Source organism: Macrosteles quadrilineatus, unplaced genomic scaffold, assembly GCF_028750875.1.
Source record: "Macrosteles quadrilineatus isolate MER2022 unplaced genomic scaffold, UCM_ALF_1.0 Scaffold_8__2_contigs__length_117827958, whole genome shotgun sequence".
Taxonomy (NCBI): Eukaryota; Metazoa; Arthropoda; class Insecta; order Hemiptera; family Cicadellidae; genus Macrosteles; species Macrosteles quadrilineatus.
The window spans coordinates 95,881,200-95,895,597 of NW_026542601.1; the positions used below are offsets into that span (position 1 = coordinate 95,881,200).

The window sequence follows — 14,398 nt, forward strand, 5'->3', positions numbered from 1 at the left end:
ACAATTTTGAGAGTGAAAGAGTTATTCATTGTTCATTATACTAAATTCTGTAGTTACATTGGCTGCCATTGTGGAAAGTTATCGTCTAAAGTGTAAAGTAATAGAGCAACCATGGTGCAGAGGAAAAATGCAAAGTAATGCTTCAGTGGTATCTAGCACTTTAGTCATTGGTGTCTAGTGCAAAGCCTAACACCGCCCACCTCGCCCTCATGTACTATAACGCTGACAGTGGAGGAGGGTCCTGTGTGGATAGGAATTTCTGCACAGTGCTCACTGCTCAAGCTCTTCCTTGCTCATCACAAAGTATATTTCCGGCATAACATAGTTAGAGCTGAAAGCGCACGATTGTTCCATAAGCAGGTTTCCTCTATACCTTACTTTTTTGAGAAGTAACTAATTTTGGATTTCAGGTATAAATAAATTACATTTTTTCAAATATAAGATTACAGTATAATATGAATAAGTTTTACTCAAAAGATAATCCTAAATATATTTTGTAAGTCTTTTTCTCATGACTGCTTGCATTGTTAAGAAGCTCCTCCAATGAAACACATTTCCTTTGGGTTTTAAACACTCTCCTACTTCTTATAGCTCCAGTTCTTTTGCTGAAACAATTGAGATTATTAAGAGCGGAATAAAAATTACTTATTTATTATTTTTATCAACACATTATCAATGCTTTGTTTTGACTAACACGTAAAACCAAGACTTGATGCTTTTGTAAGTTGTCATCTTGTTAAAAAGCAAGATTAACTAATTAAAATTGACAACTGAGTTGAGAATTAATCCTAAAAAAAATGTCAGAGTATTTTTATGATTGATCAAGCAACCATTGCAAGAAAGAACTTCTGCCAAATCTAACTATACCAGCTGATTTAAAAATATCGTTTAGTATATTTTAATTAGTGTCGAAAAGTAGTGAGTTAGTGAACTAGGATGATGTTGCAACGTCACACTAGTCTAGTCATGGTATTGGCTGCCGCCAACTGCAGACTCTCGTGGCCCCTAGTATAGGTTAGGCATACCTTGGTAGGAGTGGCCCACCTGAAATAAAACGTTGAAGTCTCGTGTGGAAGCTGCGGGATTGGTGGGTACTATGTGATTTGCACCTAAAATCAGATATCTTGCTACTTAGTATAAAACTATCATGATCATTAATAATGTTAGGCTCTATACTTACAGGTGTGCTGTGGGTGCTGGATATAGCTTTATACCACTCTCAGCCTTTATTTTTTGATTTCGCAAAAATTGCATTTGCGCTTGTTTCCTTTTGTCCTCAAGCCACGCGATAAACTTTGCCTCATTTTCCTTTCTCTTTTCTTGTTCTTCTTTGTATTTTTGTTCCTTCCGCTGTTTTTGCATTTTCAAAGATTCTATCTTGTGCCTGTAATAAATGTGTTTAATCTTCCTGGCTTGAGTCATATAATATTATATGCCTATTATTATTTTACCGACAAAATGTGAATAATAAATTATAATAGATAAATAATACTTCAATTTAATGTATTTCCTGGATTGAGATGTTTAAAAATAACATCCTACTAAAACATGTAACAAACTTTTGTTACAAAACACTGCTTGTTACTTTTCAAATTCAGCACTCGTATGATGAATTTTATCATCAGTGTGGTAATAGGTTTTTACCAATCATCTAAGGAAGGAAGGAAGCGGAGGTTAAGGAAGGATGTGTAAAAAATAATGTATAAGTCTAGTCTGTTTTTTGTAGGACTTACAAAAATAGACTTTGCTATGAACATACAATGTAATTATTCTTTGATGAATTAGCTCTAAAGCTGTGGATCATTTTCATCTACATTATTTAAGCTGATGTTTTAAGCAATCTACTCATTGAAACTATCAGTTTTGTTATAAATTTAACATCTTACAAAAAGGTTATTATTGCATTTAATGTGACTGAAAATGGGAATTTTATACCAGAATAGTTGTAAGGTTAGATACTGGTAATGAAAAAGGATTTTTGTATTAGTTAGTCAAAGTAGTAGTGAAAGTAGACAGACAATCAGCATTATTTGTTAGTGTGATGCCTCACCTTTTTCTCTCCATGAGTTGCTCTGCGCTGAGACCATACTCGGATCGCAGTCCGTTGTATTCAGGCAGGTGAGGTTGGCCCCACTGACAACATGATCGCTTCACCGGAGCCGTCAGTGGACGAGAGCTTGTCTTCACTTTCACTGATTCCTTCTCGACACAACTCTTGGGTCTTGCTTTCCTTATGACACAACACTCTTCAGTCTTGTCCGAATCTTCCTCTAATTTTGATTTGAAGCTCAACTGTTTTGGTTTTACTGCAACCTTAGTTTCTTTCTGAGCCCTATGTGGGACTGTATGATCAGTCTTTTCTGGTTTTGGCTTTGTCCCAGCGAGTTCTCTTTTGCTCTCTTCCTTTTTATAATTCCTTTGGTAGGGTCCTGCATCTTTTTGGGTGGATTTGGGTGATCTGACATTTTGTGTACTTTTTGTGCCTTTCAAAATGAATGTTTCATTAGATAGTTGGTAAGTAGTTTCTTTTACTCTGCTTTTCTGGTATGTTTTCGAAACAAAAGTTTTGTTATCTGGTCTGAACTCAACTATATTGTATAAACTACTCATGAAGTTCTCTTCTATTTGTACTTCATTATCGGTGCTTTCGGAGTCCACAGATTCTATACTGTCTGCTCCAGTGATTCTTATCGTTATTCCAGAATGGTTCGCAAAGCAAGGATAAAAATCGGAATCTTCGTTTAAACCTTCTGGACATTTTGTACTTGGCTGCTCTAACTCTAGAAATACTAACTCTTCAGCTTTGTCTTTAACTTTTTCAACTTTTTTTGCCCCCATGTTGTCGCCATCTTCAACTTTCTTTGCAACTGCATTGTCGCTGTTCTCAACTTTCTTACCTACTGTGCTGTTGCCATTCTCAATTTTCTTGTATGAATTGTTATTATTCTCAATTTTCTTTGCCACTACTTTACTACCACTCTCAATTTTCTTGGTTGCTAAATTGTCTCTATGCTCAACTTTCCTGGTTGCTACATTATTGCTATTCTCAACCTTTTTGGGCACTACATTACTTTTATGCAAGTCTTGAGTTTTTGATTGTTTATTATTTTTGTGAGAATTTTCAATTTTTGTATCCTTAACTGGAGTCCCCTTTTCCTCTACAGGTATCGGTTTCTCTTCTGTGATGTACGAACCATCATGGTGTTCATTAACCACACTATTACTACTATTTTCTATATCCTCTTTTTCTTTAGTTTGTTCATCCTCCTCTGGTTTTCTAATCGTTCCGACACAAACGTCTTCACTTTCGGATTCAGAGTTTGCTTGTTCTTCTTCTGTCCTGGGAGTTACTGTTACGACTACTTTGCTCGCTGGAGTTCTCGGCTGAAGATGAGTTCCTCTCACATCCAAACTGGTTTGTTCGTTCTTTTGCTTTGCAATGTTTTGCTGCAAAGTCTCCTCACTTTCTTCATCCTCATAAGATTTAATTGAATCTGAAAATTAATTCAATGCTCCATTCATGTCATACACAATTTAACAAAATATCATTTGAAAATGTCTCAATTAATTGAAATTTAACAAAAATGTTGAAATAACTTAAGTTAATTTATTTTAAAGCCAGAATCAATTATAGCAGAAAATGAGTCTGCTAGTTACTATGCTAGTTATTATTTTATTATACCCACTACTGTGACAGAGACATTCCATTCATATATTAAGGTTGTAGTCAATTTTGGGATGAAAATCTACTCCATGCAAAGCCAATGTTTTTGTCGATTACGTACTGAATAAAAAACAGTACAACTAGTAAGTATTCCTATCAGTAACAAAAGTTTTATTTAGTAGTAATATGAGAAATGTAGTAATCGTTACCAGATTCGAAGCTGCTGCCAAAATAGTCGTAGCATATTCTTTTTTCAACTTTATTGAATTTAACTTTTTGAGGAGACTTGGGAGTCACTTCTTCTGCAAACAAGGTTTCATTAGCTTCAGCAATCTTCCTCTGCTTGTTGTAAGGGTTGGTGGTGGGTTGTAGCACTGAGCCCGAGGGGTTTGTGGTATCTAAAAAAGTAAAAATGTATATATGTTGTTTGGAAGTCGTTCAAATTTTAGTTCATTTAGAAACAAGTGCTTTGCAATCTACAAGATTTTAAATCAAAACTCATAAGTAACATTTATAAGCAAAACAATTTTTATAATATCTAACAAGTGAAATATGTCACTCCTGCTTAAAAATAGGCCCTACTTACTGGCGAGGTATTATTTCTATTTGTTTAACATTATTGCGAACATCTGTTTAAACCTTTCAAAATCATTTTTTAGAAGAACTCATCCTGTTATTTTCAAAGTCAGGATGGTCTCTTGTTACCTGCTTTTACATCAGCCATAGGTTCACATTATACAAATTTTTAAAGAATTTTTAATTAATTTATTTTGTTTCATTTTCTGATTTTTTGCCTTAAAATCTGAAGTTTGCTGATCCAATCATAACTGCTGTAGATTCTGGACTGAAATATGTAATTTGTCATCGGGTCATCAATGAATAATGATGCTACTGTATCTTGTTCGGTCTATAATTGACTTTTACTTTACCTTTACAACTATAACTAGACCAGGGTTTGGAGCATTCTCCTAATGAAAAACTGCTACTGCACATACTCACTAAAAATACAAATAAAACAAATAAAAAGAAACGCTACCAGCCTGTTATCTATTTTTGACTAGTATTCAATTTTTTTACTTCCTTGTTCTGTTTGGATGTGCTGTAATTTATATTCAAATACATAAGTTTTATATAAATTTTCACAATATTATGGAAAAAAACTGAGTTATACAGCAAATTTACAAAATTATATTTTATTTACTTGAAGTATTATAGACTTCAAGAAAAAATTAAAAAAAATCATTCTCCACTGATACACTTTTTTAAAAGAAAATCTTACAAAAAAAATGTGGTATTATGTTAGATACTATACAAAACTAAACTAACATTACAACGTAATGTGTATTCGGTATGTACTGTTTGGACATATGTGGTTATCTTTACCATTACAGAAGCAATATAAACTAGTCTTCAAGAATATGGTATTTCTCTAAATATTATGTATTTGATAAATAATTTTAATATGAATAGACTTTTTGTACCAGACCTAAAATATACTAACAAAATTCATCGTCTTCGCTGTCATCTTCTTCGAAGGACTGATGAAGACTCAGACTGTTTAGGTAAGCGTTGATCTCCAGATCGGAATCCTTTACAACAATGGTGTTCATCGTAAACATTTCACGCATTCATCCATTGGCTCAAACTATTTCATTTTTCAGATTAACTTTTCATTCCAAATATTAAAAACCAGCAACATCGTTCAGTTCAATCACTGTCTCATTATTTTCTTTAGGCACATTTTTATTTCACCAATGTGGTGACACAAAGACCATATTTCGCAACAATGAAAAATCACAGGATTATTTTCACCAGAGGAAGTTTTTAATATATGGAAATCATAATTAAATAATACTAAAACAGCCACTGTTGTTATTGAAAACCAATAACTGTGTGGTTATTTATCCATCCCCATGGTAACGTCTTTGTATTTTCTGTGCTCATCCCTCTCCCCTTCATGCCACCCACCACCCAAGATCTAAAAATAACTTATGCCAGAATTAAGACCTCATGTAATGAAGACAAATAGGTTTATTGATCTGACTCTTTTAACTCCTTTAGCGTTTATTGACATGTCAACCATTATTTGGCTAATTCTTATACAAATGGCATGTTTTAATATCTTGTCGAACAATCATTTAACTAATGAAAAATATGTATGATAACTAAGTCATATTTTGTTTATTTTCTATCAAACGTATATGTTGAAGACATTAAAACTTGCTTGGAATTAAGTAATTCAAAGATTATTCAAACCCTACAGGGATAATGTGACATTTTGAAGTGCAAAGATGGAAATTAGCATTCTAGATGACTACAAAGTTTCATCACTTCTTAAAAAAAGTCTTGTGAAACAGTCTGTTTCTGAGTCGTTTAAATTTATCAAACATAACTTTGTATCCATACCACAGCTAAGCTCATGCAGAAAAGCTAGATTTCAAAAATAGCAAAAGCTAAACACTAAAATTATTTAATTGTGGCGTTCATTTTTGAAACATTAGGTGGGCCTTAAGGTGGCTCTAGCTTTATTTCTGTGAAAAGTAAAGTTTTGTTTAAACACTATTAAACCTGTTAGTGCTATCCAATAAACAATCCAATATGTATTCTGTTTTAAAATAGAAATATCTATTTTAACTGCTATTGTAACTGCGTTTGCACAAAAACTAGTATTTATTTTGTGAAAAAAGTGAGAGTTACTTTAATAATGAAAATAATGATAGTTGAAGCCCCCAAGTCAAACATCTTTGAAAAGGTATTGTGCAAGAAAGGCCTCTAGTAAGTTTTCATTTCTTTGTCAGACACAATCGTCAAGCTTATTTTATTTTGTCATTTTTAGATAATAATCATACTATATGTTTGTCAGGGATTACTATGCACATGGAGGTGAAATAAATGTATGTATTATTATTTTTTTCATCATACTCTCCAGAAACAGATGTTATTAGTTCTCTAAATCGTCCGCAAAATCATTGTTTATGGGTAACTTCAAATAGGGAACAGAAAAAACATATGGCAATTTTTTGGTTTGCTAAACTCAAAATTTGTTTATGGCCCATTATAAATGTTGTTTACTAGTTTAATGATAAATTGTTAAGATAAAACAACATGGATGAAGGTGCTCCGATTTTGTGTTATATGAGTTGAGGAAGATGATGGAAATGGAGGATCCTTCCAATAATCGAAGCATTACTGCTAATTGTATTTTTTTTTGTTTTTGTTTTTAAGGGAGAGGAGGTAAAAATGCTTTTACGCACACAGGTAGCCAGCCTGTAGTGTGAGACTCCTGAGCTTGTCAGACTACTCACTAAAAAACCCCCTCTACTCTGTTGGACACAGACCTGGGATTGTTTGTCACATTACTTCAGGTCAGGTCAACGTGTGACCTAAGCCCTCAGGGCTCGCGCCGTTTCTGGCATTCAATTTCTTTATGACCTAGACTGCATCTCGGTCAAGCTCTAGCTTCTTTGTGCAAAGAATATCCTGGACGAAATGTGACATACAGGTCCAATTGTCCTCACCCTCCGTCATCATCGGAATGACCGTGTCCACCAACAACTGCCCTACATGTTGTTCAGCCTCCAGGCGGGAACCTTCCCAACGCTGGCAGCGGAAGAAGGTGTGCTCCGCGTCGTCGGGAGTGCCTGGGCAGTAGATGCAATCGGGTGACACGGTTTTTTACAGGTACGACCGAAAAAACCCGTGACCTGTCAGAAACTCGGTAAGGTAATAGTCCACCTCACCATACCGTCGGTCAACCCATGGTTGGACTTGCTGAATCAGTCTCCTGGTCCAGCGTCCCCGCGACTCCTGTTCCCAGCTCTCCTGCCAGAGCTGGTAGGTGCGGTTGCGCTCCTCCATTTTTGCATGGTCCTCTCCACGCCGCTGATAAATCGCTTTCCTCTCCGCCGCCAAAAGTTTGACGGGGATTACTCCAGCAACCACCAAGATGGCAGGTTCAGACACTGTTCGGTAGGCGGATGCTACCCTGAGTGCTGCCTGACGCTGCACTCTGGCAAGCCGCATCCTATACACCTCCTTATTGAGCGCATCTGCCCACACCTCCGCACCATACAGGAGCACAGACTGAACCGTAGACATCAACAGCCTTCTGCGACTGGAACGAGGACCTCCGACATTGGCCATTAACCGGCTAAGAGAAGAGATCACCTTAGCGGCCTTGTCCGCCGTTCGGAATATCTGGTCCCGCCAGCTAAGCTTAGAGTCCACCATGACACCAAGATACTTGGCGGCACGAACGGACTGGACTTCGACGTCCCCCACCCTCAACGGCACAATGGTGTCAATCCGCTTTTTGGTCAGAATCACGATCTCAGTTTTGTTCAGCGCGAGTGAGAGACCGTGATCTGCCATCCATGCGTTTATAGTTCGCATGACTCGGTTTAATTTTAGCTGGGCCAGCTCAACACTACGAGCAGCTATTAAAGCTGCAATGTCATCTGCGTACCCAACTAAAACGGTTTCTTCAGGCATTTCAGACCTAAGGAGGCTGTCGTAGGCAACGTTCCAGAGGTCCGGGCCGAGTATGGAACCTTGGGCAGCACCAGAAGTGACACTCATCGTCCGCGGGCCTTCTGTAGTATCATACATGAGGAGGCGGAACCGGAGGTAATCCTCTAAAATGCGCATGAGGTATGCCGGGACGTGGAAGTTGTTCTCCAGAGCGTCCAGCATATCGCACCATCTTGCAGAATTAAATGCGTTTCGCACATCGAGTGTAACGAGCAGCACAACCCTACGAGAGTAGTGATTAAAATCCTCAGCTCTCATCACGGCTTGCTTCACCTCCTCAATAGCGTCGACCGTTGATCGCCCCTTCCTGAAGCCGTATTGGCGAGGGCTCAGGTCCCCCGCAGCCACCACGGCTGAATTCAGTCGGGAACGGATCAACTTCTCTAGGACTTTCCCAGCCGTATCCAACATGCAAAGGGGTCTGTAAGAGGATGGCAATTCTGGGTCTCCTTTCCCCTTCCCTACGAGCACGAGCCTAGCTTTTTTCCAGCACAACGGAAATACCCCCTCTGCCAGGCAGGCGTTGTACATGCTCAGAAGAATCAGGGGATTGATTGAAAAAACCTTCTTAAGAGCCTCGCCAGGTACCCCATCAGGTCCAGGAGCCTTGTTGTTTTTTAGGGATAAAACGGCAGTCTCCAGCTCCTCATGAGTGAAGAGTGGGACATCGTCCATCATCTCAAACTCACGCAGTGGGCGCAGAATATGATCCGGAAAAAGGGACTTGACGACCCTCTCCATAGCGGCCCCCTCCATGACGGAAGGTGGAGAGCGAGTGGTGAGTTTTTGGGTTACTAGTTTGTAACCCAGGCCCCACGGGTCGGAATCGACATCATCCCTGCTAATTGTATTTGTACATTATGAAAACGCTGCTAGACAGGATATTTTAAGTTATGTGTGTAAACAATAAAAATATAAATATTGATGACGACTTTGTATAACCTCAAATTATGTGGTCTAATTTTGTAACATTTTAAAGGTTATTTCCACAGTATGATGAAAATGTGTTCATCACATGGAGCAATAGTGTATTTTTTTGTACTTAATCATATTTCCAAGCTTGACCGCGGTTGTGTACCAAAAAGACCCACTTTTGCTCCTTGAAATGAAATATACTACATTCTAGCCTTAGTAATAACGTTTTATCTTCTTCATTTTATCCTCATGTCTTGACCCTTGTATAGATGTAAGCAACTTTGTACTACGGTATATAGAAAAAATAACACATATTGTAGGCAGTAAGCCTATAGTAATACAGGATTTCATTACTTTATCATATTATAATATTTTCCTTTAATTAACATTTATCTTTGTTTACTACCACACACAATCATTTTTTTCATTTACTATTAATTTTGCAAACTTATAATCTTAGTCATGTGTGGGAGAATGAGGACAGTCCATTTTCTGTTATCAGTTGTAGCTATTATTTAAAATTAACTGTGTCAGATGACATTAGTGTTTCAATCAACATTGCAATGTTCCGCGGTTCAGTTTTGTGTTTGTACGTTCTGTTTCAGACTGTTCTTTCCATTGTAATTAATTAAAGTAATAACTTAATATTAATTAATAAAACTATAGGTTAAAAAAGTTAATAACTGTAAGAAATATTTTTTTAAGTTTGTAATTAAATTTCACATGAAAAAGGGTTAGGTTACAGTAGAACCTAGGTTAATGGTCAATCCTTTTGGTGTCGATACCCGTTGTCCTTCATCTCGAAAATGTGTGTTTAGTTGATATTCACTATAGGGCTAATTGTTGTAATCTTCTATAATGTAACCATTTATAAAGGAATTTCTATTACCCATATATTCAAATTCTAGTTACATATCATAGTTCCAGTTCCATGGGCAATGGTCAATGGAGGCTTTACTCTAGCTTTGTTTAGTTATTTCTCAATATTTTTTATATACATTTCTGTTTCAGCAGTTCCCTCCTTCAAATGACACCGAAGGTTTCCGCACACTTTTACGCGAGGCCAAACACTTAGTGGTTATCACAGGTGCTGGGATCTCGCGAGGGGTGCCTGCCTACTCGGAAGCCTGGGGTCCGTGGCGCAACTTCTATGCGACCGACCTCGACAATGACTATACCTTTGAGAACTTACCGTTCCTAGTGTGGCAGTTCACACACTACAGAAGAGAGAGTATTCTGAAAGCTGGTCCTAATGCTGTGAGTTGAAATTAGTAGTGTAATAAAAGAAAATATTTGAAATATCCAAACAGAAACTATAATCTGCTAAGACTGCTCAATTGACACATGTTTATATGTCAATGTATAGCCGGAAGATGGAACTAATTTGGCGTCAAAACTAGTCTGCTATAAGTGTAATTAATGGGATTACTATATGCAGAAAAATGTTATCACTTTTTTTTGTAATATTTATTGATATTTTGGTGCCAATATAATACCTCATAAAACATAAATTATTTATTATTTTTTATTATTATTTATTAATCTAGAGAACTTTTACACAATCTTGGTTTACATTCAATTCTAACAAAGAGAGTAGTCTCTAACAACAGGTATTTATAATTCTTAAAGGCTCACAAAGTACTGGCCGACTACGAGGAACATTTGCGGACAGAGGGTAAAGGACGTAACTTGACCATCATCACTACTAACTTTGACGGACTTCACATTCAAGCTGGTTCACAGAACGTCATCGAGGTTTGTGGTTCCTTGTTCAAAACCAGATGTCTGAAGTGTGGAAAAGTCTTGGAGAACAGAAACCAACCTATGTGGCCCTCCCTGGCTGGTAAAGGGTGAATATTTTTCAACAATTTCCTATTTTGATACAATTCAAAAACTTTACATTCATGAAATCAAAAGTGAAAAATTTTTTAAGCTCAAGAAGGAGAAATGATTAACCTGGGCACTAGGTGCTGCCAACAGCTTAAGTCATTATTGTGTTCGGCTTTAAATACTGTACAGTTTGGGCATTAAGGGATCATTTTAGACCCTGGCATATAAAGTTCAATTTAGTATTACATAGTTTATCCCTTCTACACATTATTTCTGAACTTAAGTGAGCTTCATTGGCTATTCAGTTTTTTTTTTCTGAAAAGAAAATTAATTAGGCCATTTCCCATTCTAAAATCTAATAAAATTCTTCTTACAAATTAAGAACCTCTCTATATTTATAAGGGAACAGTTATACATATTTGAATAGAAAAATTACTTAAGCATGTCTAAAACACGTATAACAGCAATTATTTTGCCCAAGAGTCAAAAGTGAGGTTAAATGTTTATGACATGGCCAAAACTGTTTAAACTATTTGACTATTGGCTGTCGTTAACTGAATCGTCCTTTTTCGGTTGTTGATACATGATCTTGGGAAGTTTATGCGATAATAGGATAAGCCCCAAATTTCTAGATATAAAAGAAATTGTGAAATATACAGAACATGTTCTTTTGATATTGATATTTTAAAAATGATGATTAGTTATTGGAAAACATATTTTTTGTTAGGTTTACAGAACAGAATCTTCTTACAATATTCCCAGCTAATGGTTTTTGATAAAACATTAATATTTTACTGTGGTTACTTAGAGACCCCAACGCACACGACTACACCCAGGTAGAGGAAGACGTTCTACCACACTGTGAGTGCGGAGGTAGATTGAGACCTCACATCTTGTTCCAAGGAGAAAGCATCTCTAAACAAGTCATCTACCAAGCTGGTAATCATATCCTCAGGTTCTTTGTATACTGTGTTTTATTCAGTTTGCATCATCGTATTTCCTAACCAAAGTGTTGGTGAAGAATGTTACTTATTACAATATTGCATCTACCTTCTATCTACCATATGTGAAATTAAGTGATAAAATCAATCGGTACATGTTATTTCAATTGTGGTATGTTACAAGGTGTAAGGGAACTTTTATGCATTAGTTTGGTCTTGGTTTTTGGTTGTTCAATGTTGTTAGTGCAGTGAAATACTATATCTGATTAAATGTTCAAATGGTTCAATGCGCTATCTGTCCTGCGGGGCAGTACCATAGAGGGTCAAATCATTTACTAGGAATTACCTTGCCTGTATAGAGAAATGGTGGATGGCTCTGGTAGAATTTAATGAGTCGAAGTAGGCCTAGGTTATTTTTTAGCTGCACCTTAAATCAGGCCATTCACTGTGTGTATCCACCGAAAGAGTTTTGGATCCTAATTTGAAATTGTATGTTCATAATATTAGAAAATAACAAGATAAAAATAGGCATAATTAAATTACTAAATCCATGGAGTTCAAAAATTCAAAATATGATGGTTATCAATTAAGTTTTATTTGTCCATCTGAAAAACCCTCATATTGTTACCATAATTGGATGCACTCTGTCGTTAGAGGATGTATTGCGTGTGGCCGACCTGTGTATGGTGATCGGGTCGTCTGGTGAACTCGCCCCAGTTGACGAGTTCGCCCCCACCCTAGCCGGCCGCGGAGTACCAGTAGCGGAATTGAACCTCCTCAACACTGACTTAACCATATACTACCAGTAAGTAACTTGATCCTCTGCCACTTACATTGTACAATCAATGATGCTAGTAAAATTAAAATCTGTAAATTTATTTTTATTTTGTCTTTAAATACGCAAATGACATTTACGTTTAGTCTTTAAGCTGGGTTGTGACGAGGCCAGCAGGCAGGCAGGTTACATGCCTCTATTGTATTTCAATTTAACTAACTTGCCTGGTTTCGTGTTAATGCGGCTTTTTGGAGTAAACTAATACCAAAGTTATACGAGGCCAGTAACGAACACAGGTTACTTGCTTTAAAGTATTTCAAGTTACCTGAGGTAATCTGCCCGCCAACTGGCTTCATGTAAACGTGGCTTAACGCCTACTTGTTGGGAAGCATAGGTAGTTAATACCCAATGACAAATGGGGGACTATATAATTGTTACATTTTATTGTACACAAGTTTGTGGTTTTTTTTATAAAACAAAACTAAGTGAAAACATCTTTATAAAAGTTAGGTGTTTGGTGGCTATGAAAATCAGGAAACGCTGAATTCAGTATGCATAAAATAATGAGTAAATATACAGATTTTTTAAGGTTTCTATCAAAATAAACAGTTATAAGTTAAATATTGAAAATCATCACTAGTGTAAAACATGTTGTAGCTTAAAAGATTTATCCTTCAAAAATATTCTATGTACGGGTAATATAAATAAATAAAGTTTATAATACCGGTACCTTCAAAGTTAAAAATAAGTAAAATGTTGATTCAGCTTACATACCACGCATGTTGGGGTACTGAATCCTACTAATATTATAAGTGATAAAGTTTGGATGTATGAATGGATGGATGTTTGTGACAAGTAAACGCAAAAAATACTATACCAACAGGGTTGAAATTTGGTATGATAATAGCTCACATTCCCAATTAACATATAGACGTATTCTTATCTCAAAAATCTTTTTGGGCTCCGCCCCAGTGGCTCTGGCTCTGGAGTTTCCCATGTTAACCTCATAAGTATTCATATTTAAAAGGAATTAAAAATGTTTTCAGCTGTTTCAACTGCAAGATTTGGTTTTATGATATTAAATAGCATGAACAATTTATAAGGTTTACTACCATCAGGGTGAAGCACTATTATTTTTTTGCATTTATGACACAGCTAATTTGAACCAACTAGCAACAAAAAGGTGTGGTACGCAATGAGAACTTTACTTTTTTGCTATGGTTTAGGTGCAGAAGTAGAACATTATGGCTATGGTAGATGTGCTATGTTATAACATACCGTATAAACTAAAAGAACCAAAAACCGTGTCCTCTCCCATAACTGCAATAAGCTTTTCATACTTATATGCCAATCCCGTACGAAGGACGGGTACTCTGCTAGTAGAGAATATATATCTAGACGACAGTAAATTTATTTTAAAAATTTTTTTCTTTACTTTGTTTTCAGGTACCAATTTAAAGGTGACTGCGTGGAAATTCTGCCTCATATCATTCAACCACTGTTATAAATAATATTATGAATTCAATTTGTTTTTATATTACCTAATGCTCTAATTTTATTAAGATAGTAGCATGAAGTTTGATTCATGAGGAGTTGTCCTTGGACTGGAGTGGTTGTTGTTTAGGACTGTTGTACGAGGAGTTTTTCTAATAAACCCTCAAACCAGAAACACAAGTTCAATTCAAAATTCATCCTTATATACATAAAAAAAATCTCTCTCAACGTAACTAACAATTAACCATT

The 14,398-nt window shown here is 36.2% G+C and overlaps 2 protein-coding genes across 3 annotated transcripts; one reads left to right on the top strand and one right to left on the bottom strand.

Moving 5' to 3' along the window:
* Nucleotides 1-164: 164 nt before the first annotated feature.
* Nucleotides 165-2,838, bottom strand: LOC129000583 (uncharacterized). Its single transcript, XM_054427543.1, has 4 exons — nt 2,051-2,838; nt 1,181-1,384; nt 517-605; nt 165-241 (listed from the first exon to the last, which is right to left on the bottom strand). Exons 1-4 carry the CDS (start codon nt 2,836-2,838, stop codon nt 165-167), a joined length of 1,158 nt encoding a protein of 385 aa, XP_054283518.1.
* Nucleotides 2,839-9,660: 6,822 nt separating this feature from the next.
* Nucleotides 9,661-14,189, top strand: LOC129001658 (NAD-dependent protein deacylase-like). Of its 2 annotated transcripts, none has more exons than XM_054429031.1 (6): nt 9,661-9,729; nt 10,121-10,366; nt 10,739-10,959; nt 11,748-11,878; nt 12,535-12,685; nt 14,102-14,189. In XM_054429031.1, the coding sequence occupies exons 1-6, from the start codon at nt 9,673-9,675 to the stop codon at nt 14,160-14,162; spliced, it is 867 nt and encodes a 288-aa protein (XP_054285006.1). In that variant the 5' UTR covers nt 9,661-9,672; the 3' UTR covers nt 14,163-14,189. The 2 variants fall into 2 exon arrangements, with proteins under 2 accessions (XP_054285006.1, XP_054285007.1); XM_054429032.1 differs by having other exon boundaries at nt 10,124-10,366.
* The last annotated feature ends 209 nt before the right edge of the window (nt 14,190-14,398 follow it).